At 44.1% G+C, this 25,428-nt stretch overlaps 1 protein-coding gene across 1 annotated transcript in view; it reads right to left on the bottom strand.

Moving 5' to 3' along the window:
• Window positions 1-1,131: 1,131 nt before the first annotated feature.
• Window positions 1,132-25,428, bottom strand: part of MTOR (mechanistic target of rapamycin kinase) — a 163,881-nt gene continuing 139,584 nt past the window's right edge. The window contains exons 47-58 of the mRNA XM_006145332.3: window positions 24,348-24,483; window positions 22,766-22,913; window positions 22,070-22,192; window positions 18,930-19,012; window positions 17,017-17,089; window positions 16,439-16,513; window positions 15,949-16,084; window positions 14,317-14,382; window positions 8,254-8,334; window positions 7,891-7,971; window positions 3,194-3,299; window positions 1,132-2,096 (exon numbers count right to left, since the gene is read on the bottom strand). Of these exons, the coding sequence (XP_006145394.1) occupies window positions 2,081-2,096; window positions 3,194-3,299; window positions 7,891-7,971; window positions 8,254-8,334; window positions 14,317-14,382; window positions 15,949-16,084; window positions 16,439-16,513; window positions 17,017-17,089; window positions 18,930-19,012; window positions 22,070-22,192; window positions 22,766-22,913; window positions 24,348-24,483 (1,124 nt within the window). The 3' untranslated portion in view covers window positions 1,132-2,080. The remainder of the gene's footprint in view (window positions 2,097-3,193; window positions 3,300-7,890; window positions 7,972-8,253; window positions 8,335-14,316; window positions 14,383-15,948; window positions 16,085-16,438; window positions 16,514-17,016; window positions 17,090-18,929; window positions 19,013-22,069; window positions 22,193-22,765; window positions 22,914-24,347; window positions 24,484-25,428) is intronic.

The raw sequence follows: 25,428 nt of genomic DNA, 5'->3' as shown, positions 1-25,428 counted from the left end.
GTGACATAGCCATTACACTAACTTCTGGTCCCAATAAAATAATTCTTTAAAAAAAAAAGAAAAACACACAGGGTGAATGTGCATGTATGCATGCCCAAAATCCCGAGAGGAAACTGGAAGAGGAAGGGCTGTGGTGTGGCCATCCTCCTGGGGGGTGCTTTCTCACTTTCCTTCTCTTTCTGGAGAGTACATACATCATACATTAAGAACTGAAAGCAAAGCAAAGCAAAGCAAACGAAACAAAACCACAACTCGGATTCCATTCCTGTTTTTTTTGTTTTGTTTTGTTTGTTTTTGAGAGGTTTTCACTATAGGGCGCGTGCGCTCACCAGACCACCAGAGAGAGACATAGAGACAGAAAGTGAGAAATCACCCCCCGGGGGGATGGTCACACCGCAATCCCTTCTCCTCCATTCTTCTCTCGGGATCTTGGGCACGCACGCACACGCGCCCGGTGTGAGTTTTAAGCCACCAGGTCCAGGATGCGAACCGCAGTTGACTACGTGGGAGTCCAGCGACATAGCCATTACGCCAATTGCTGGTTCCCCCATTCCTGTTTTAAAGTGTCACATAGCAAGTTCAAACTCCTTGCTGTTGAACTGTGAGGCAGGCCTCCTTTCAGGTCCCAGTATACCTTTTCCTGTTATCTCTGATTCCCCAATGATCACCAAACCAGACACGCTGAATTATGAGTTCCAACCATATGAAAATGCTGTTTTTATATATTAAAAATGGTCACATCCTGGCAGTTCCATATACTTCAAGTTAACAGTTGCCCCTGCTGCAGATACTGTATTTTCACACTTCAGTACCTTGGCTTCCTCTTCTGCAGAGAAAGTCTGCGCTTCTCCTCCTCAAGATCTAATCCAACTGCCTTCCATGCTATGAGGTTTCTGTGGTGCACCAGTGTGATCTGGGCTCCTGCCTGTGGCTTCTCATCCTTCACTGCAGTAGAGTGTGCAGGCCACTTCTACGGAACGTTGTCTCCACCTTGTCAAGGCCAAGGGCCCAGATCACAGAGATCCTTGCACCCTTGTGGTCCCTAGTACTAAGTCCATAATAGATGTTGAATGCTGAAGGAAAAATTTTGAACTGACTAATAAATTATGAATAAAAAGCCACTCATATACATGTTTTTAAAATTCTGATGTCATTTATTGGCACAAAAGTTATTCAGATACGACATGGTGTTTAGACATGGCTACACTTTATACTTTGTGCATTGAGTCGAATATTTACGAATATTTACTTTGCTCGTAATTCCCCATCTCCTTCTCTGTGTTTAGCACCTGCACGACAATTTGCTTCTTGAGCCCTTGCTCTAAACACAGAGTAACCAGACGGAACTGAAACACCCTAGAACAGTGCTGGGGGAGGCCAGGGGGGGCCACCCCACTGCACTGTGACCCCCTCTCTGTGTCTGCTCAGCCAAGGCTGCCAGTGATATGAATAACTCCCTTCCTAGCAGTTCAGGTCTTGGTTTGAAATGTGAGTCGCAGCGTTCCTGGGTCAGGCAGAAGACAGACTTTTCCCACCCATTTTGGCCTATCTTGCGAATATCGCTACTGCTGTCCGAGGACCAGTGAGGTAATGGGATGGGTGAAAGGGCTGAAGTCTGCTTCCTCCACACCTTTGCAGCCCAGGATCCTAACACATGTCCTCCGTGACCTGAGGCTTCTTGGCTGTGCTGAGTTTGCTGTACCCATGCTGACAGGAACGACTAGGCCATTCTTCTGTCAGTAAATGCTTACGATGAGTTCTCTTATGCGTTAAGTCAACACCCGTATTTCAAAAGTTATGGATCTTCTGTTCCCCAAAATCAATGGCTTGATTTATGTGGTATTACTGTATCTCACTGTCCTGGGAACCAAATCAAGCCTTGTGTTTCAGACAATATATTCTTCAACAGCAGCTAGAAAGTTGGTTCAAACCAACATTTAATATACAGTAGTTCTTTTCATTTACATTTCAAAATGTTGAACAAAGTTGAACTTTCTGACCACAGTTTCAGTTTAGTGGAAGCATATACCAAAGTACAAAAGCCTCAAAAGCAATGCTGGGCACACATCCGGCCTTTCAGTTACCAGAAAGGACACCTAAAAAGGCAGACAGAAAAGGAATATTTTAATAATTTGAGCTTCTTCAAAGCTTTACACAGACAACTTGAAAATGGAAAGACCAAGGTCTGACACCCGGGGCATCCCCTGAGGTCTCCCACAGCTCGCTGTGTGGGACACGTTCGTCATTTCCCGTCAAGGGCTGCTGATGGCCTGAGGTCCCACAGCGATGCTTCCCCTGCAACCCCTTCTCTCTCTCAAGTTTCTGCCTTCAAGCATGCCTCAGGCAACTAATCAAAGCACACCCTGGAGTGGTCCTTGAGGTCAGACTCTGAGATAAAAAATTCATCTTTCCATCTCCTTCTTTCTGTCCCTGCTCTGGCTTCTTTTCCTCTGTCCTTCCTGTATCTCTGAATTGACAGCAAAAATCCCCAATGAACCCATCACAAACAAATAAGCAAGCCTCATCTATTCTCCTAAACTATAATAATTTTCACTTAATTTGCTTTCCAGATATGCATCCTTTTTCAACTTTCTCTTTTTTTTTAATTAATTAAGAATTATTTTAAAAAATTATTTATTTTAATTTGACCAGAGAGGGACAGAGTGAGGGGGGTGGGAGTGAGAAAGCAAGCCACCAGGTTTGGGACTTGAACTGTGGTCGGCCATGTGGAAGTCTAGCGTCCTTAACCACCACACCACCTGCTGGCCCCAAGTTTCTCTCTTTTTTTAAAAAAATTTGCTATAGGGCAAGTGTGTTCACCAGAGACAGGGAGATAGAAGGTAAGAAAGCACCCCTCCAGGGGGGATGACCACACTGCAATCCCTTCTCCTCCATTCTCCTCTTAGGATTTTGGGTATACACGTGTATGTGCCTGGTGTGTTTTCAAGCTGCTAGGTCTAGGAATCAAACCGTGTAGCTGGCTATGTGCCTTAACCCCATGCTACTAGCTGACAGCAACCTTTTCATTTTTGGGACAATGAGCAAACAGTAAATATAAACTTTTAAAGAGATCTGAACTGAAACTGCCCTTTACAGATAACCTACATCTGTCTTTGTTTGGCCACCTCATGTTTAGGGACTAGGCAGGGCTCCTGACTGCTTATTTTCACAGTCGTCTGAGATGCCCACTCACCAGCCAATGTAGCACTGACAGAGGTTTTCATGGGATGTTGCTTGTTTGATGAGCAGCTCAACTTGTGTGGGAACATCCAAAGTATCATCATGAGAGAAATCCCGACCTAGCACAGGAAAGACAAAAACATTCAGTCTGCACCTGGTTATCCACACTTCCTGTTCTGTTCTGCTCAACTGTTTGTGCTGTCCAAATCTGTGCATCCTTACAGAGTACATGATGTGAAGGACACACGATAGTTGGATTTTTACTTTATTTTGTAAAGAATTATTTTATTTTAACCTTATTTATTTACTTCTTTTGATTTTAATTTGACCAGAGAAGGACAGAGCGAGAGTGAAAGACAGCGAGAGAGAAAGTGAGAAAGCAAGTCACCAGGTCCAGGACTTGAACTGTGGCCAGTCATGTGGAGGCCCTTAACCACCATGCCATCTGCCAGGATAGTGGGATTTTTAAAATTCACCTGCACTTCCTTCTCTTGGTTCAAAGAAGGCAAAGTTTTGCGGTTGGCTAATTTCAGCCTGGCAAAGATCTGGTCAGTGTGTATGTGATCCTTCTCTTCCAAAATCACTGTGGAGTCAGGCGAGTGGACCTGAAGCTCTGTCCTGTCTTACTGCTCCGGCCTCATTGGAGAGCCTCTCCTCCCACAGGGCAGCTTGCTTATGTCGCACGTTCATAACCTCGGGCCCCGGCACTCGGCCCTGCTTGGCCGTGCTTCTTTGGCAATGTGCTTTCATTTGTCACAAGCACCATGTCTACTCTCCCTAAAGGTCCAGACCTCTCCTGCTGCTCACCCTCAGCAGACAGCCTTACCTCCTACTTTATGCTCTTCTCTCCCATTAAAGGAAAAAAAAAAGCCTCTCATTCAACCATTCCTTAATCCTCTCTCCTCCTAGCAGACTGCTTAGTTTTTAAGCTAATCTCTCTGTCCTCCTTCCCCCTATCCCCACTTCATATTCTCTGTAACCGCTTTCGCAGGCTCATCGCGGCTCTCAGATAGTCACCAATGACTTGGAGCCATCCTTGATCCCTCCCTTCCCTCTTGCTCCATCACTAACCCTTTAGATTTTACCTCCTGGAGATCTCTTCAGTCCATCCCCACTCACAGTGCCTTAGTCTAACCAACTGTCCTACCTTGCCTAGAGGACAGTGGTAGCTAGCATACCGGCACGCCTTCCCCTCTGATCCATTCTGCCACACCCAGAGCGGGGAATACCTCACAAGGCAAATGCTCAGCCTTCTCCCTCCCTCCTATCCCACTTAAAACCTCTCCTGGTTTCCAAATGCCCTTAGGACACAGGATGAAAACATAAGGTCTTATGAGATCTGGCTCTGGTTGAGCCAGAGTCAGCCATGTTTCATTGCTTGCCTCCCATCCTGCTCTCTTTGGACAGCTGAACTGGCCTGCCATTTTTCTTTTTCTTTCTTTCTTTCTTTCTTTCTTTCTTTCTTTCTTTCTTTCTTTCTTTCTTTCTTTCGAGAATCTTTTTTTTAAGTACTTATTTATTTATCTACTCATTTTTTAATTTGACCAGACACACACACACACACACACACACACGAAGAGGGAAAGTGAGAAAGCAAGAAAGCAAGCCACCAGGTCCAGGACTGAACCGTGGTTGGCCATGTGGGAGTGTCCAGCGCCTTAACCACCATGCCACCTGCTGGTCCTGAGGCCATGTTTCTTGCCATCATTTTCTCCCACCACAGGGCCCTTGTATATGCTGTTTCCTTTGCCTAGAACATTTGTTCTTTTTTTTTTTTCTCTTTTTCTGGAGAGGTTTTTGCTATAGGGTGTGTGTGCTCGCCAGAAAGACAGACAGAAAGTGACAAATCACCCCCCAGGGGGGATGGCCATGCCGCAATCCTTTCACCTCCATTTTCCTCTTGGGATCTTGGGCACGCACACACACGCGTCTGTTGTGAGTTTTAAGTCACTGGGCCCAGGACTCAAACCACAGTCGATTACGTGGGAGTCCAGCGACATAGCCATTACGCTAACTGCTGGTCCCGGAACAATGTATTCTTGCTTTTTATAATTTATTTTTATTTTTTAAAACAATATTTTATTTAACTTTATTTATTTAAATTTGACCAGAGAGAGAACAACAGAGAGAAAGAGAGAGAGAGAGAGAGAGAGAAGGAAAGTGAGAAAGCAAGCAACCAGGTCTAGAACTTCAACTGCGGGTTGGCCATGTGGGTGTTCAGTACCCTTAACCAACATGCCATTTTAAAAAAAATTAAAAAAAAAAATTACTTGTTTAGGGACTAGCAGATGGTATGGTAGTTATATCGCTTTTTCCCCACAAAGTCAACCACAGTTCATGTCCCAGACCCAGTGACTTAAAACTAATGGCAGGTTCACGTGCTTGTGTGTGTGTGTACTCAAAATCCTGAGAGAATAGAGGAGAAGGGATTGTGGCGTGGCCATCCCCTCTGCGGGGATGATTTCTCACTTTCTGTTTCTCCAGCAAGTGCATACACCTTATAGCAAAATTCTCTCTCTAAAAAAAAGAATTACTCGGGACCAGCAGTTGGCATAACGGCGATGTCACTGGACTCCCATGTAGTTGACTGTGGTTTGAGTCCTGGACCCGAGGCTTAAATTCACGCCTGACGCATGTGTGTGTGTGCCCATGATCCTGAGAGGAGAATGGAGAAGAAGGGATTGTGGTATGGCCATCCCCCCTGGGGGGGTGGGGGGATTTTTGGTGATTTTTCGCTTCCTGTCTCTCTGTCTCTTTCTGGTGAGCACATGAGCCCTGTAGCAAAAACCTCTCAAAAAAAAAAAAAAGAAAGGAAAAAAAGAATTACTGGTCCAGCAGGTGGTGCTATAGTTAAGGTGCTGGACTCCCACATGGCCAACCGCGGTTCAAATCCTGGACCTGTCAGCTTAATCTCTCACTTTCCCTTTCTCTCTCTCTCTCTGGTCAAATTGGCAATAATAATAATAATAACAACAAATAAAATAATTATTAAAAAAGAATTACTTGTTTAATGTCATACATTATCATTATTCAAGAAAGAAAGAAGAGAAAAAGCAAGCCAGGTGGCTTTTTCTTCCACGTGTGAGTCCAGTATTCCAACCACCATGCCACATGCTAGCCCTGGGACAATGTATTTTTAAATAACTCCTCTTTTCTTTACTTCCTTCCTTTTGAGAGATTTCTGCTATAGGGGGCATGTGCTCATTGGAGAGACAGACAGAAAGCAAGAAATCACCCTCCTGGGGTTGGGGTGGCCATGCCACATCCCTTCTCCTCCATCCTCCTCTCAGGATTTTGGGCACACATGCACATGTGCCCGGTGTGAATTTAAGCCACTGGATCTGGTACTCGAACTGCAGTCAACCATGTGGGAGTCCAGTGATGTAACCAGTATGCTATCTGCTGGCTCCCGTAGGTTGTTTTATTAGGGAGGCTTTATCTGAACTCCCAAATTAGATTAATCCTCCTATTAGAGGAATCACAGCCCCGAGTCTCTCTCCTCTACTTTTTTTTTTTTTAAGACAGATTTTTTGCTGTAGGGCGTGTGTGCTTGCTAGAGAGACAGACACAAAGAGACAAAAAGTGAAAACTCACCCCCGGGGGGATGGCCATGATGGAATCCCTTCTCCTTCAGTTTCCTCTTGAGATTTTGGGCATGCATGCACACGTGCCCAGCAGAAGTTTTAAGCTGCCGGGTCTGGGACTTGAACTGTGGTCAACTACATGGGAGTCCAGCAACATAACCATTACGCCACCTGCTGGTCCCTCTCTCCTCCACTTAACATAGTGTTCCTCTATAGATTCTGAGTTTCATGAAAGCAGGGAACCATTTGTTTTTACCAGAATGGTTTCTTCAGCATCTAGCACTTACAGGTGTATTTATGGCCAACATATACACCTTGACTATAAAATGAATGTGCCAGGCCCTGGTGCAAAATACCAGGCACCTCATGTCTCATTTCATCCTCTGCACGGCCGAGGGAGGCATCCTCATGATCTTCCAGATCATGTGGCTCAGAGGCCACATAGGAAGTAGGTGGCTGAGCTGGGGTCTCTGGCTTGCTGGCTTTCACCCTCCACATCACATACCCTCACAATCAGAAGAAAGATGGTGAGTGTGAAAGACATCTCCCCTTTCATTCTCTCCACACTGTCACGGTTACAAACATACAGAGAGGCAATGAATGGGGGTGGCAAATTTGCTCTAATATCAGCCAATATGATATGAGACATTTCCATGAATTGGGCTGATTTGAAATCCAAAAGAACTTTCTTTACTTTCTGAGTTAAATGAGATAAAAATAATTTTCTTAAAAAAAAAAATTTATTTATTTAATTCAATTTGTTGAAATTATTTTTAAAAATTTGACCAGAGAAAGACAGAGAGAGAAGGGGAAAGTGAGAAAGCAAACTGCCAGGTCCAGGACTCGAACTGTAGTTGGCATGTGGGGAGTCCAGCGCACCAACCACCATGCCACCTGCCGGCTACAAGATTGAACTGATTTTGGGTAACGTTATTAGTCATCAGAAAGAAAAACAGAAAGGATGTTTAACTGATAGACAGTCTAAGAGGCACTCCTGTGAATGGCTCGAGGCCAGAACTCAGGCACTGACATATCCAGGAATAAAGCTGATCACCCACTCAAGGAGATTTAGAAAGATTTCTCACATTTTAGGTCCTTTTAAGTAAACATATACATACACACTCACCAGTGAGCTTATCTCGAACCCTGTTAATAATTTGAATAGCTTTCTTATTTAGGGCCTCTGGCTTCACCAAACCATCTCCAACTGGAACACACAAAAGTAGAAATAACAGTAAGAATTGGATAATCACAACGGATTCAATGGGCACCCCTGTTTTTCTCAAATATTCACTTTTGTAAGTGTTGAGCAATCCTTCCTCTGTGTCCATCTTTGTCCTCAGAATATAATGAGAAATTCAGGGAACTTTTTCTGCTCAAAGGCGGTTTTGTTGCTTCATCTTGTTGACCCTCTCTCATGGTACAACACAGCTGCTATTTTCTTAATGAGCTAGTCATTGCTGTGCAATTCCTCAGAGGATGAACTTACTGAACGAATGAATGGATTCTGGCACTGTGGTCCCCGTTTTCTTATGGGCTGGTTCTCCAAGTTCCACACCGTCCAAAATTTCTAGAGGAAAAAAAATCAATGAGCAGAAATTCATGCATTGAGAAGCCATTAGTTTCTAATTCTTTTTTTTTCCTTTTCTTTTTTAAGATTTTTGCTATAGAGTATGTATGCTCACTAAAGAGAGACAGAAAGAAATAGACAAGAGAGAGAAAGTGAGAAATCACTGCCCAGTGATGGCGATGGCCATGCCACAATCCCTTCTCTTCCATTCTCTTCTCAAGATTTTGAGCACATATGCTCAGTGTGTTCTTCAAGCTTCCAGGTCAAGGACTTGAACTGTGGAATCAGTTATGTAGGATTCAGTACCTCAATCACCATGCCACATGCTGGCCCTATTCTAATTCTTTAACATCTGCCTTACCTACCTGATAGAGGAAGGAAGAAAAAGCTTAATGCTAATCTTTTTTCAAAAATTTGCCAAAGGTCATGTGCACTTATTGAGGAGCCAGGAAGAGAAAGAGAGAAAGAGAGAGAGAGAGAGAGAGAGCAAGCATCCACCATGGAGTTATACAGCAATCCTCTCTTCTCCATTTCTTCCTTCTATCAGGATTTTGGACATGTATATCCTCACGCCTGGCATGCTTTTCAAGCTTCTAGGTCCAGGGTTCTAACCACATAGTCTGCCATGTGGAATCCAGCAGCCTTAACCACCAGGTCATAGGTGGCCCAATGTTATTCTTTATATATTTAAAAGTGCTTAAATCTGTAAAGCCATTTTCTTTTTTAAAAGTTGCCAGAGGGGAGGATCAGCAGATGGTATAATGGTTACGCTACTGGACTCCCATGTAGTCAACCACGGAGCGAGTCCTGGACCTGGTGGCTTAAAACTCATGACAGGCACGTGTACATGCATGCCCAAGATCCCAAGAAGAGAATGGAGAAAAAGGAACTGCAGTGTGGCCATCTCCCCTGGGGGGTGATTTGTCACTTCCTGTCCCTGTCTCTCTGGTACACGTACACACTCTATTTCAAAAAAAACTCTCTCTAAAAAAAAAAAAATTGTCAGAGGGGAACCAGCAGATGGTGTCATGACTATGTCGATGAACTCTCTCATGGGTGACTGTGGTTCAAGTCCTAGACCTGGTGGCTTGACACTTAGGCCGGATATGTGTGCATGTGTACTCAAGATCCCAAGAGGAGATTGGAGGAGAAGGGACTGCAACGTGGCCATCTCCCTGGGGAGTAAATCTCTATGAAAAAAATCAAATTGCCAAAGGGTGTGTGCTCTTGCTGGAGAGAGAGAGAGAGAGGGAGGGAGATAGGAAACAACCCCCCACGCTGAACCTCCTGAGAGAGGTGATCATGCCACAATTCTTTTCCTCCATTTCTCTATCCCATCAGCAATTTTTTTTTTTTTTTAGAGGTTTTTGCTATAAGGTGCGTGCACTTGCCTGAGAGACCAAGAGAGACCAAGAGACAGAAAGTGAGAAATCACCCCTCAGAGTGATGGCCACACCGCATTCCCTTCTCTTCCATTCTCCTCTTGGGATCTTGGGCACACACGCACACGTGCCTGGCATGAGTTTAAGCCACAGGTTCTGGAACTCGAACCGTGGTCAACAACATGGGAGTCGAGCAATGTACCATTACATCACCTGCTGGTCCCTCTATCAAATCAGCATTTGACCATGTGTTTTGCAAGCTGCTGGGACTGGGATTCGAACTGTGGTTAGCCATGTGGAATCCAGCTCCCAATGCACAGTCCTAAACCTCTGTGCTATGGGGCCAGCCCTGCAAAGCCATTTTTAAATGTGTTATTATCATTGAATAATGTAGTGTTTATCAGAATTAAAACATGAATTTTCAAGTAAATAGCATTTATAATAAATGTTCTTACATAGAGAGAATGGGAACACAGGTCAATGTGTGGTCAGCAGGCCAACACATTTTTGGTTGAACAAAAACTGATGATAACATTTTAAAACTTAGCTTTGCAATGGGTAATATGGATGATTGAAGTATTATTCCTTGGAGGAAATTGCATATCAATTCTAGGTTGAATAGTTCTCAGATTTTACGGTTACTCTCTGCTGATTATAGCCTTCACCAGAGAACAGTTTAGAATTTATTTACTTTTAAGATTTTTGCCAGAGGCATGTACGCTCACTGGAGAAAGACAGAAAGAAATAGTGAGAGGGAAAGTGAGAATCACCCCCTGGTGGGGGGATGGCCATGTGTAATCTCTTTTCCTCAGTTCTCCTCTTGGGATTTTAGACATGTATGTACAGGTGCATGACATGATTTTTAAGGCATGAGGTCCAGGACCCAAACTGTGGTCAGCGATGTGGGAGTCCAGCACCTTAACCACCACGCCACCTGCGGGCCCAGCAATGCTTTCACTAATAGCTCCCAGGAACTTTACATTTTTGTGTAAGAGGTTTTAGCTATAGGGCGCATGCCACTGTGAGAGAGAGAGAGAGACAGAAAGCGAGAAATCACCTGCCAATGAAGATGGCCAGGCCACAATCCTGTTTCCTTTCTTTCTCCTCTCAGGACTTTGGGCATGCATGTACATGCACCCGGTATGAGTTTTAAGCTGACGGATCCAGGACTCAAACCACAATCAACTACATGGGAGTCCAGTGACATAACCATTATGCCATCTGCTGGTCCCAAACTTGACTTTTAAGATAGAAAAAAATCAACCAGGTCTATCACCATCTGGCACCATTAGAACTAGCTATCCTATTTTCTCTGTGCATGCTATAGGTAGTATGTAAGAGTCATTCAATGGGGCCAGCAGGTGGTGTGGTGGTTAAGGGTGCTGGACTCCCACATGGTTGACCGCTGTTCGAGTCCTGAACCTGGTGGCTTGCTTTCTCACTTCCTCTCTCTCACACTCTGTCCCTCTGTGGTCAAATTAAAAATAAATAAATAAATAATTAAAAAAAAAAAATATATATATTTTTTAAAAGAGTCATTCAATAATGTATTAGTGAGGTGGATCCTGAGAAGGAAACCAGTAAGTCTCAGCACACTTTGGTTGAGACCGGCCATATACACAAGGTATGGGAGAGATATATGCATGTATGACCCAGAGACTATGGGTCTTACAAACCTGGCACATTCAGGCATTCATAAATCCTGTCACAATACCCAGGATTTTGTCCACATTATGCCTCGGTACTCCAATAATTTGCCTGGAACACCCTTTTTCTTTTCTACCTACCCAGAGTTTATCCATCCAGTGAGGAAAAATTACCCTTTTTCTGGTGAAGTAATGATTAAATGCCACCAATCCAAGAACTTACTTTCTTTCTTTTTTAGGAGAGATTTTTTGCTATAGGGTGCATGTGCTTGCCTCAGAGACAGAGAGAAACAGAGAGACGGAAAGTGAGAAATCGACCTCTGGGGTGATGGGCCATGCCACAATCCCTTCTACTTCATTCTCCTCTTGGGATTTTGGGCACGCACGCACAGGTGCCCAGTGTGAGTTTCAAACTGCTAGGTCCAGGATGTGAACCATGGTCATCCAAGTGGAAGTTCAGTGATGTAACCATTATGCCATCCCCAAGAGCTTTTGTTTTTTTAAAGAGAGATTTTTGCTATACAGTGTGTGTACTTGCCAGAGACAGAGAGACAGAAAGCAAGAAATCACCCTGCAGGGGGCATGGCCACACTGCAATCCCTTCTCCAGTTTCCTCTTGGAATTTTGGGCATGAACACACATGAACCCTGGTGTGAGTTTGAAGCCACTGGGTACAGGACTACAACCATGGTCAGGCATGTGGGAGTACAGAGATGCAACTATTACACCATCTGCTAGTCCCAGCTTTCTTTTTTTTTTGGAGAGGTTTTCACTATAGGGCGCATGCGCTCGCCAGACAGACAGAGACATAGAGACAGAAAACGAGAAATCATCCCCCAGGGGGGATGGTCACGCCGCAATCCCTTCTCCTCCATTCTCCTCTAGGTGGCATGGTGGTTAAGGGTGTTGGACTCCCACATGGCTAACCACAGTTCAAGTCCCAGACCTGGTGACTTGCTTTCTCACTTTTCCTCTCTCTCTCTCGCTCTCTCACTCTGTCCCTCTCTGGTCAAATTAAAATAAATAAAATAGTTATTAAAAATGATTAATTTACTTAGTTTATTAAATTTTGAAAGAATTATTTTATTGAACTTCATTTATTTTTATTTTTAATTTGTCCACCTCCTGCTGGCCCCCCTAAATTTATTTATTTATTATTATTTTTTAAAATTTGCTATAGGCCATGTGCACTCAGTAGAGAGAGACAGAGAGAGAGGGAAAGTGAGAAAGCACCCAGGACTTCAACTGTGATTGGCCATGTAGGAGTCCAGCACCTTAACTACCATGCCCCTGCTGGTCCCCTATGTGTGTTTTTTAATTTACCAGAGGGTATGTGTACTCACCAGAGAAACAGACAGAGGAAGCACTCACCAGTGCAGTGTGATCATGCTGCAATCCCGTCTCCTTTTCTCTACCTTGTTGGGAATTAGGACACACACACACATATTCCTAGTGTATTTTCCAGACATCTGGGGCTGGGATTTGAACCATGCGGTTGGTCATGTGGAAACTGGCTCCCTTAACAATCAGGCCACAAGCTGGTCCTTAAGTGTGTTTCTATTTCTTTTTAAATTATTTATTTAATTTTATTTATTCATTCATTTTAATTTGATTAGAGAGAGACACACAGTGAGTGAGAGGGAAAGTGAGAAAGCAAGCCACTAGGTCTGGGACTCCAATGTGATCAGTCATGTGGGAGTGTCCAGCGCCTTAACCACCATGCCACTGGGGCTGGCCCATTAAAAGTATGTGTGTTTTATAAATAATTATTTTATTTACATTTATTTATTTGTTTGTTTGTTTGTTTGACCAGACAGGGACAGAGCGAGAGAGAAAGCGTGAAAGGGAAAGTGAGAAAGCAAGCCACCAGGTCTGGGACTCGAACGATGGTTGGCCGTGTGGGTGTCCAGTGCCCTTAATTACACCACCTGCCAGCCCTTAAGTGTGTTTTTATAGCAGTTAGATTGCCAGGAAAGTCATGACACATTTATGCATAGAACAACATAGAAAAAGACATCGTGGCTTTCTGGATGACCTAATAGATTAAATTAAAATCAAATAGTTTGGTAAGAATTTTTGATATTCACGGGAAGCCAGCAGTTAGTGTAATGGCTATGTCGCTGGACTCCCATGTAGTCGACCGCGGTTCGCGTCCCAGACCCGGTGGCTTAAAACTCACGCCGGGTGCGTGTGCGTGTGTGCCCAAGATCCCGAGAGGAGAATGGAGAAGGGACTGTGACGTGACCATCCCCCCTGGGGGGTGATTTCTCGCTTTCTGTTTCTATGTCTCTCTCTGTCAGTCTGGTGAGTGCACACGCCCTATAGTGAAAAACCTCTCAAAAAAAAAAAAAAAAAAAAAGAATTTTTGATATTCAGGTACCCAACTCCATGCTGGGTGATAGTAAATAAAAACAATGCCAACTGGTGGCATGGTGATTAAAGCGGCTGGATCCCACATGGCTAACAGTGTGGTTTGAGTCCCAGACCTGGCAGCTTGAGAAACACGCTGGGCATATGTGCATGCATGTGGGTGCCCAATGTCCTGAAAGGAGGGAGAAGTGGAGGAGAAAGGATTGCAGTGTGACCATGTCCTATGAGAAGTGCTTTCTTGCTTTCCCTCTTTTTCTGTTTCTGGTGAGTGCATGTGCCACTGGAAAATTAAAACAAAACCAAACTCAAAAAACATATATTAAGTGCTCGGTGCTCAGTAAATATTTCTAGACCAAGTTTTGGGAGTTCAATAAATGCCTGTCGGGTGGTATGTTAGCAGTGACTATTTCTGCAAAACTATCATTGTTAGTAACATCAACAAAACCAAGTTTACTTCCTTCATACTTAGCAGCCATTACTGCTTTAAGTCATGCCTCCCATTGGCAATAACAATGCTCACTCTGTTCTAGGAATACTCTGGACAATGGATACAGAATTTGCAGTCTCTCATGGGACACACTCACCTACTGACTGGCCAGCAGAGTAGGAATCTGTCCTCGTTCGGGATCTCTTATTGCCTTTGGTATTTGCTATAGAAAGAAGGAAAGTGTATTAAAAAGTGCTTCAAACTTTGACTTGAAAGAAACTTGGTTGATATTTTCTTTTTAAATAGATATATTTTTAATTCATCACAGAGTATAGGCACGTGTATGTGAGAAAGCAAAAGTGAGAATGAGAGAGGAGCACTCTCCACAGGGTCTGGTCATACTGCAATCCCCGTCCTCCAGTCCTCTAGCCCATCAGATCTGGCATGTACACATGTGCTCAGCTTGCTTCAGGCTGACCCAGTTAGGGATTAGAACTATGGTTGCCATGTGAGAGTCAACTTCTTTTTTTTTTTTTTAATTATCATTTTAATTTTTTAATTTGACCAAAGAGACAGAAAGAGAGGGAAAGTGAGAAAGCAAGCCACCAGGTCCGGGACTCGAACTGCGGTCGGCCATGTGGTAGTACCCCTTAACTACCATGCCACCTGCCAGCCCTGAGAGCCCAGTCCTTTTTTTTTTCTTTTTTCCTTTTTTTTTTTTGGAGAGGTTTTTGCTATAGGGCGCGTGCGCTCACCAGATAGACAGAGAGATACAGAGCGATAGAAAGCGAGAAATCACCCCCCAGGGGGGATGGCCAAGCCGCAATCCCTTCTCCTCCATTCTCCTCTCGGGATCTTGGGCACGCATGCACACGCGCCCAGCGTGAGTTTAAGCCGCCGGGTCTGGGACGTGAACCACAGTCGACTACGTGGGAGTCCAGTGACATAGCCATTATGCTAACTGCTGGTCCCGAGAGAGCCAATTTCTATTGGTAGTGCAGTATCACTGTGCCATAGAGCCAGACTGATTTTTTTTTTCTATTATAAATATATAATTTTGAGGGGCCAAAAGGTGACGTGGTGGTTAAGGTGCTGGAATTTCCACATGGCTGGCCACAGTTCGAGTCCCGAACCTGGCAGCTTGCTCTCTCTCTTTCTCTGGCAAAACTCATGTGAAAATAATAATAATAATAATAATTAAACAAATGAATAAAATAATTAAAAGATAATTTTTCTAAAAGCTATAATCCCAAAGACATATTATTCAGGAGTAAGTGGGCAGGTGTTAGCATGGGATATGAAATACAGGGGTATACTCTAGATTTTTGATTTGAACAACATAAAACAAATGGCATAAGGTCAAATTATGATTTGATTATAGTTGATTAGAGCCTCTGGTTAGTAACTTCATTTAAGGAGGTAAAAACAAAGGGTAATCAAAGATTTGCTATCTCAAATCACAACTGCTTGCACTTCTTATTAAAATTCCAGCTCACTACTCTATATAAAGCCCAAATAAGCAAAAATCACTAGGGTGCTTAGTTTATCTTGAAAAATATTTTAATTAATATCTAAATTGATAATGGCAGTTTTCTGTTCTAGTTAATAAAAGTACTTGAGATTCCTTTCCAGCCTCGATCCAGAGCTGCTCTGTAAAAATGTAATGCCGTAGCTTGGTAATACATGTATCTCTGGCTCAGGCTCGAAGGGAACAGGTAGTGAGATGCAGTGTGTTGTACATTCCTAACTGGGAAGGGTGCCAGCCCCACATGCTCTCGGTAATACTCACTGTCCATCAGCCTCCAGTTCAGCAAGGGGTCATAGACGAAGGCTTCCAGCACAGCCATGACGCTGTCCTTGTGCTCCCGAAGTACTTCCATCACCGTGTGGCATGTGATCCTATAGTTGCCATCTAGGCCAGTAACCTAGATACGGACAAAGCCACTCACCACAGAGTAACCAGCTCCGGCTCACTAGTGCTTATGACCACAAGCAAGTCGAGAGGGTCTACCACCCTCACTTAGGAAGGAGACACAGGCCACACTGATGTATTAGGCTGGGACTGTCTTGGGAGGGGTCAAGGGAGGGTCAGGAGAAACCATGTGGAAAGTCTTCAAAGACAGATTGTTTCTTATACAACAGGAAGTTCCAGGGAACTGCTAAGACATGCCACAGGCACCTTGGGGAACCAATGAGATCTAATGAGCAAGTCTGTCCTAAGAAAGGCTGTGACTATACTGGGCCCATTTCAAACCAGCTTGTTCCCAATATCCACTCACCTCCATAGCATTGGTCAACATTCTTGTTAGTCTAAATGGAATCTTCTCTGGAAACTTCTCTCTGGTCATAGCAACCTATAGGATAATAAATGGAAAAACCCAAATCCGTGGTTAGACTGGTTAGCTAAGTAAGGCAAGGTGAAGGCAGGTGGCTTTTCTGTGTGCCACCCTCATTGTTTCAAGTATCGCACAGACATGAAGTAGCCTGAATTTATTTGAAAGATAACTAAAAAAATCTTAAAAAAAAAAAAAAAAAAAAACCAAAGCAGAAAAACAGAACAGAGGAAAAAAAAAAAAAAAAAGAGGATGATGTACATCATGCCCAGGCCCTTGGGCAGCAGGCAGCATAAAGAATGAGGGTTTCCTCCCCTCAGACAGGGTGTGTGGACAGCAGCCCTTGCCCTAGGGAGGGTTAGGGTCCAACTAAAGATTGAACTTCCTTTCTTTGACTGGCTTCCTGTCACCTTCACAGGAAAGGCTGGGGTAAGGGTAAGGCACTTGGGCCTTAGTTTGCCTGGGACGTCAGAGAATTGCCTAGGAAGGTGAGCTCAGCATGGAGTTCTGGAACGTGTGTTTACCTCAAAGCAGTCCCCAAAGTCAATGTGCAGGATTTTCCCACTCAGCCTGTCCAGCATCAGGTTTGATGGGTGCCTACGAGAAACAGAAGAGAGACCAGGGAGAAGTGAACAAGGCAACAATGATAAATCAACAAGAATGCGGCACTTGTGGCCGAAGCTTAGCAAACCATAGCCCCCAGGCCAATATAGCTCTCTCCTGCTTTTATTTATTTTTTTGGAGAGGTTTTCGCTATAGGGTGTGTGCGCTCGCCAGACAGACAGAGAGAGACATAGAGACAGAAAGCGAGAAATCACCCCCCAAGGGGGATGGTCACGCCGCAATCCCTTCTCCTCCATTCTCCTCTTGGGATCTTGGGCACGCACGCACACACGCCCGGTGTGAATTTTAAGCCAACGGGTCCGGGATGTGAACCGCGGTCGACTACATGGGAGTCCAGCCACAGAGCCATTACGCTAACTGCTGGTTCCCCCCTCTCCTGCTTTTTGAGTTGCGTGTTACCGGGACACAGCCAGGCCCACTGTTTATGTATTGTTTCAGGCTGCTTTTGAGCTACAACAGCAGAGCTGAGTAGCTGTGAAAGAGACCATATGGCCCACAAAGCCTGCAATGTTTATTACCTGGACCTTTATAAAAGAAGTTTGCCGACTCCTAACTCTACGGCTTAAATAGGATCTGTGTGATTCACAGGCTGCCCTATGCACCAAAACAGTTTGCTTTGCCAAGGTCTTTGGTCAGATGAGGAATTGTTCCCGGCAGTGCTGGCAACTCAGAGTGTGAGGCTCTGTCATTACCACTGAGCAGGCATTGCAGGGCTCCCCTCTCCCTGAGCTAACCCAGACAGGATCAGCTGGGTTTGTCAACAGGCATTTGGTTAGGTTTTGTTTTAAAGTTTTCTATCTATTTCTTTTATGAGAGAGTAGTGGGAAGCCACCCTTGGCAAGGTCCCAGACTTGATTCTCCCCCGAGTCCTGAAGTCAGCTAGGACTGGGAACACCCAGTGTGCTCAGGTAGACCCAGGTCATGAACCTGGTGCTCTCTTCTACATGTTCCAGCACTGCACAGCAGGTCCCTACTGCCTGCACCACTGTGGCCAGGCCTGTCAGTTTTTAATTTTAAACAAGAATTTATTATTATTGTGGGGTAAAATTACTTTTACTCTCAAATAATTGAATGAGACATGTTTCTAGGAGAAAAACAGTAGATACCAGAGAGCCAGTTTTCTTTTCCTGAGTCAATTTCTGAACGTTCCTCAAGTACTTTTTAAGTGAATGTATTTGGATGACATTTATTATGATATGCAAATATCAAGACTGTTTCGATTGGTTTCAGCTGCAGAGAGAATTACTTAGCATAGCAATGATTGGTAAATATTATTGGATCAATAAAATAATCTCCTCTCTCCCACCCCAAGTGTTTTACTATAGGCTGCATGCTCCAGCCAGGGCGGGGTGAGGGTGGGAAGAGAGAGAGAGAGAAAGTGAGAAATTACCCCCAGTGGGGATAGCCATGCTGCAGTCCCTTCTCTTCCATTCTCCTCTAGGGATGTGGGCATACATGCACATGTGCTCAGTGTGTTTTTTAAGTGCAGGGCCCAGGACTCGAATTGCACAGTTGGCCACATGAGAACCAGCTGCCTTAACCACCATGCTACCTGTCGGCCCCTAATGTGTTTTTTGATACATGAAACAAAGCTACAGAGAAAGTAGTGCCCTTCACCTATGGTTTCTTTGCTCTTTCATCTTGTTTTATAGGCATGGATAATAAGTAGGGGACTAAGGTTGATGTTGCAAAAGAGGCCTAAAGTACAAAATGCAAATACTTAGCTAATGGCCATAAATCTCACTGGTAGCAAAATGAAAATCACTCAAGAAAACTACAATGGAAAAAGGCTATAAGAGTCAAATTCACTCACCTATCTCCTAGGCCCAGAATATACCCAACCATTGACATGACTGCTAATGAGCGGGTATAATTGGTTCTTCGGTCAAACCAAACCTAAAACACAGGAGCACACAGGAAACAAGATTCTGAAAACTTGAACTACTTTCAACATAATCACACTTTAATCAGTTGCTTTCTTATGTTCCATAGATAACCAGTTAGAATGAATAATAAAGTTCTCATTTATAACTACAACAAGAAATAAATTATGCCCTAGAATAAACTTAATTAGAAATGTACAAGACATAGATGAGTAAGTAAAGTTTTCCTAGAAACATAAAGACCCAAGTAAATAAAAATAGTCACTTAAAGATGTTCACTTAAAATTGTAAAGATGGGGGTCGGCAGGTGGCGTGGTGGTTAAGGGCGCTGGACTCCCACATGGCCTACCATGGTTCAAGTCCAGGACCTGGCGGCTAGCTTTCTTAGCCCACCCCCTTGCTCTATTCTTCTTGGGTCAAATTAAAATAAATAAATGATTAAATAAATAAAGCTAAATAAAAAAAAATGGTAAAGATATACGATCCCTCCAGATCATTTTATACACTGAATATAATTCCAATAAAAATTCAGTAGCACTATCTTTGAAGACCTTGACAAAATGATCCCAAAATGAATCAGAAAAACATGAATATAGCCAATGTGCAGGGATTTCTATTAATAGAATAGTATTTAGGAGGGGACCAGCAGTTGGTGTAATGGCTGTTACTGGACTCCCATGTAGTTGACTGTGGTTTGAGTCCTGGATCTGGTAGCTTAAATTCACGCTGGGCACATGTGCATGCATGCCCAAGATCTCAAGAGGAGAAGGGAGGAGAAGGGATTACAGTGTGGCCATTGCCCCCAGGGGGTGATTTCTTGCTTTCTGTCTCCGTCTTCCTGGTGAGAGCACGTGCCCTATAGAAAACCTTTCCAAAAACAAACAAACAAAAAAACCTCTCAAGAAAAAAAAGAATGGTATTTAAGGAGAAAAAAAAATCAGAAAAGTGAGACCAGCAGTTAGGGTAATGGCTGTGTCGCTAGACTCCCACGTGGTCGACTGCAGTTCGCATCCTGGACCCGGTGGCTTAAAACTCACGCTGCGTGCCCAAGATCCTGAGAGGAGAACGGAGGAGAAGGGATTACGGCATGACCATCCCCATTGGGGGGTGATTTCTCACTTTCTGACTCTCTGTCTCTCTCTGTCTGTCTGGCGAGTGCACACGCCCTATAGCAAAAACCTCTCCAAAAAAGAAAATCAGAAAAGCAATGAAATAGAAGCTCTAGGGAAAAAAATCTAATGACAAATAAGAATTTAGTGTATAATAAAAATGGAATCTTTTAAATAGTGGGGAAAGGATAAATCATTTGGTACATAGTACAGGAACAGCTAATCATCTGGAAAAAAATGTTATACTCTAATCTTAAATTTTAGGGCTGGCTCTGTGGCATACTGGTAATGTGCTACTGACGAGAAGCTGGGGGACCAGTAGATGGCGTAATGGCACCCACATGGCTGACTGCGGTTTAAATCCCGGACCTGGGAACTTGAAACTCATGCCGGGTGCATGTGTGTGAGTGCCTAAAATCCTGAGAGGAGAGTGGAGGAAAAGGGACTGCAGTGTGGCCGGTCCCCCCAGGGGATGATTTCTCACTTTTGGTCTGTCTGTCTGTCTCTCTCTCTCTGGTGAGTGCATGCACCATATAACAAAAATCTCTTGAAAAAAAAAAAAGAGAAGCTGGACCCCATATAGCAACTATGGTATGAATCTCCAAAGTCCAGTCAGTCTGAAACACTCCAGGTATGCATATGAGTGCTCAAGATCCAGCAGGGGAGATGACTGGCAGAAGAGCATCATGGCATGACCAGACCTATGGTTCACTTCTCTCTTATGTTCATATACTCTATCATGAATAACTAACAACAACAACAACAAAAACAACTTTGGGGCCAGCAGGTGGCATGGTGGTTAAGGGCATGGGACTTGCACATGGCCACCTGGGGTGTGAGTCCCAGACCTGGAACCTTGCTTTCTCATTTTCCCTCTCTCTCTTACACTCCTGTCCTTCTCTGGTCAAAATTAAAATCAATCAATCAATCAACTCCCAAATTGGGATAGGATTGAAATGTAAAAAAAAAAAAATCTCATAGGGACCAGTGGATGGCATAATGATTATGTCACTGGACACCCAAACAGCCGATGTGGTTCAAGTCCCAGATCCAGAAGCTTGAAACTCACGCCGGGTAGATGTATGTACATCTGCCCGAGAGCAGAATAGAGGGAAAGGGATTGCTGTATGGCCATCCAACCCCCCCTGGCGGGTGATTTCTTGCTTTCTGTCTCTCTTATCTCCCTCTGTCTCTCTGGCAAGCACATGCACCCTATAGTAAAAAATATCTCTAAAAATAAAATCTTACAATTAGCATAAGAAAATATAGGTTAAAAAAAATCTCTAGGTGAAGAGGGCCTTTCTATATATAAAACCAAAAGTAGACACTTTAAAGGATTAAAAATCTGTTAACTTCTAACTTTTTTTTTTTTTGGAGAGATTTTTGCTATAGGGCGCGAGCGCTCACCAGACAGACAGAGAGAGACATTAGAGACAGAAAGCGAGAAATCACCCCCCAGGGAGGATGGTCACGCCACAATCCCTTCTCCTCCATTCTCCTCTTGGGATCTTGGGCACGCACGCACATGTGCATGGCGTGAGTTTTAAGCCACCGGGTCCGGGACGTGAACCGCGGCCGACTACGTGGGAGTCCTGCTGGTTCCCTTAACTTCTAACTTTTAATAGTATTTGTTTATTAAAACCAAAGCAAGAACCCCAAGCCAAAAAAAAAAAAATACAATTAACAAAATTAGATAAATAATTAAACAGGAAATTTGCGACACATATGAAAAAGACTTACTATCCTTAATATATAAAGAGCTCAAATGTCAGGTGCTTGTGCATATGTGCCCCAAATCCTGACAGGATGGAGAGATAGAGAAGGGATTGTGGTGCGACCACACTTCATTGGGGGTGCTTCTCCCTTTCTCTCTTTTTGGTAGGCACTCATGCCCTCTGACAAATTAAAAACAAAAAAAAGCAATGACTGGGCAGAGGGCCTGAGTGGCCAAGTGGTCATACCTCTGAGCTAGGGCTCTTCAGCCACAGCAGCTTGGCCAGGTCGTCTCCGGCGGTGTTATTGACAGCGTGCTCAAATACCTCCACCTTCTGCATCAGAGTCAAGTGGTCATAGTCTGGAGCCATCTGAATAAGGAAATAACCATTCAGTAAGACAGTAGCCTTATTTCTTAAATCCAGGATGACACAAAGCTCAAGCCAAGGCAGAGCTAAGTTCTAATTTCATCACCCAGTCAAAAGGAGAAGAAAAATAATGTTTCAAAAGGAAAAATGGGGTAGCCACTCCGACCTGACAATGGGAGCTCCCAGGGCAGAGGGGAAAGTACTAGCTCACGTCAGTGCAAGCCTACAGGCATGGATGACAGCACTGGAGGTTTTAAGGTTTTAGGTAACACTTCTTTTTCTTATTATTTACACATCTATTGAACATTATTTCCCCATGTGGCCAGTGCTCTGTATACATGAGGTAAACAGATATATCTTACCTATGGCGATGAAAACAGAGTTTCTTGGCTTTAAGATTCTGCTTACGACTTACTTCATTAAACCTTCTTTAATAGCTAATTTCCTCAAATAGATTTTTCAGTGACGAACATGAAAGAAGCACTAGACAAGCAGCTATGCGTAGATTCCCTGACTTGTGAGTTTTGCCCCCGAGACATCCAAAGGTGCTTGGGGTCTGGCAGCCCCATCACATACCCGCAACATTATGCGATGCTCAATGTTGAGAAGAATCTTCTTTTTCTCCCTGTAGTCTCGGATGAGGGCATGCAGTGTGTCGCAGTGAGGGACCCAGCCAATGAGGCCAGAGTTGGTCGACAGAGGAATGACGGCATATCTTTGGATGCTGGTGCCCACAGGAAAGCAGGGTTATTGCACAGTAAGGTAAAGGGAGGACACCTCTGACCAGCTCAGTATACATGTGCACTATTTCTAATGAACCCCGAGGATGGGCTGCTGTGCAGTGTGTGGTGAGGGCTCTGCTATGAAGAACAAAGCATCAGAGACAGCACACTGACGGCATGAACATAGCACTGGCCTTCTAATCTCTTTTTCTGTCTTTCTTTCTCTTTTTTTTTTTTTTTTGAGAGGTTTTTGCTATAGGGTGCGTGCGCTTGCCAGAAAGACAGAGACAGAGAGATAGAAAGTGAGAAATTACCCCCTGAGGGGATGGCCATGCTGCAGTCCCTTCTCCTCCAGTCTCCTCTCGGGATCTTGGGCATGCATGCACATGTGCCTGGCATGAGTTTAAGCTACCGGATCTGGGACTCGAACTGCGGTCAACCACATGGGAGTCCAGAGACATAGCCATTACGCCAACTGCTGATTGGTCCCCCAGTCTTCTAACCTCATTAACAAACTTATTGCTTTGGTGGAGCAATCAAGTGACTGTTTCTAAGACTACAGTAGCCTCTCAACTTATTATCTATAGTCTTAGAAGTAAGAAATAACAGAGTACTGAGAATAGGAAAGATTTGACTGAGTTAATTCCATGAGGGGTAAAACATCAAATTTATAGAATCTCTAGACTAATTGCCACAAATAACTCCATTATGGATTGTTTGGAGGCTGTTGAAAGCATTCTTTAGGGGGCTAGGTGGTGGTGCAGGGGTAAAATACAACACCGAGGCCAACCCAACATGGGAACGTTCTCGGTTAGTATTTGGAGACCTCCCTGAGTGTGCTAGGCACGTGCATACCCATCATCCAAGGCCGGCTGAGACCTTACTGGGGGTTCTTGGGGCCAGCAGGTGGCACAGTGGCTAAGGCACTAGACTACCATATGGTTGACTGCAGTTCGAGACTCAGTGGCTTGAAAATCATGCTGGGCACTTGTATGTGCGTGCTCAAACTCCCGAGTGGAGAATGGAGCAGAAGGGACTGCATGGCCACCCCCCTGGAGATGTGACTTCTCATTTTCCTCTCACTATCTCTCTCTCTCTTTCTCTAGCAAGTGCATGTGCCCTGTGGCCAAAACAAAAACAAAACAAAACAAAATAACACAGAAAGAAAAGACCTTGGGGGTTCTCTCTCTTTCTGTCTCAGAAGAAATAAACAAATTGGGTGGAAAAGGCATTTCCCAGTGAGAATACTTGAAAATTTTGGGAGAAAATTTCTCTTTTGTGTTTGAGAAATTTTTTCTTGTGTTTTGCCATCGCTGACTTTCTCCTAGGCATATAATTCTGTGACTTATTTTGTAAAGGTACATGACTGTATGAGATGGGTGTAAGACAACAAGAAGTCTTGGCAGATCTTGCCATTTTCATAGTATTCTGCATACCTGAGGTTTTTCCGAAGAGATGTTGGGTCATTGGCCAGAAGAGTGTTAACCAGGCCAAAGAGCTGCATCACCCGTTCATCCTGCCTCAGATCTTCGTGGCCTTTCAGGAGGAAAACAAACTCATGTCCATTGCTGCCTGTAAGAAATAGCGGGAGCAGTTAGTGTAGACTGGAGGCTCTCGAACCCTTATGTAGGCCACCACTGTATTCAAAAGATCATACAGACCAGCTACACCTTGTCTACGCACTTTCCCTCCAAAAGGAAAGCAAAATATACTCCCTAGAATCGAAAAGAATAGTTCTGCTGCTGAGATTCTCAATGACTGATGACCACTGTGTTCAAATGAAGACAGACATGAACTGTTTTGAGGACCAGGAATGATTATTGGATGGAGATTAAAATCCTATATGTTCCCTACTCCCAGACCCACTGGGTCCTTCTCTGTCCCGAGAAGCCTGACTCCTACAGATCACATCACCTGGGGTCCCAGCTGGGCATAGCCAGGTCAGAGATAGAAAGGAAAGGCCAGGGCATTTGGCCCCCACAGCTGGTCTGGCCGTAGTTCTAGAAGTGGACAGACACATCCTTTATCTGGGCTAGAGCTTCTGTTGGATGGTATCTTTTTGAAGGTGCAGTTCTTGCTGGACGCCTTGCCCTTTCAAGTCTAGAGAGAAGGTTAGGGTGTAACAGTTTCTCACTGTTGCTTTCCTGAGTTTCCTGTTGGTTCCTGAACTTCGCTCACACCCCTGGAAACAATCCCTTCATTAAACTCTCTTTGATTAAACACCTTGAGAACCGGTCTGACCTATGTTTTAGAATTAGAAGACACCAGCCTAGGGACCAGCAGATGGTGCAATGGTTATGTTGCTGGATTCTGATATGGTTGAGCTCTGTTTGAGTCCCAGACCTGGTGACTTCAAACTCACATCAGACATATGTGGGTGAGTGTCTAAAATGCTGAGAGGAGAATGGGAGAAGGGACTGTGGTGTGGTCACCCCCCTGAGGGATGATATCTCACTTTCTATCTCTTTGTCTCTCTGGCAAGCACACGTACCGTATAGCAAAAGTCTCTTTAAAAAA

The sequence above is a fragment of the Tupaia chinensis genome, unplaced genomic scaffold (assembly GCF_000334495.1).
Source record: "Tupaia chinensis unplaced genomic scaffold, TupChi_1.0 Scaffold000146_1, whole genome shotgun sequence".
In the NCBI taxonomy this organism is placed as follows: domain Eukaryota; kingdom Metazoa; phylum Chordata; class Mammalia; order Scandentia; family Tupaiidae; genus Tupaia; species Tupaia belangeri.
The sequence above is the reverse complement of the archived record's forward strand: the minus strand, read 5'-3'. Positions and strand labels throughout refer to the sequence as shown.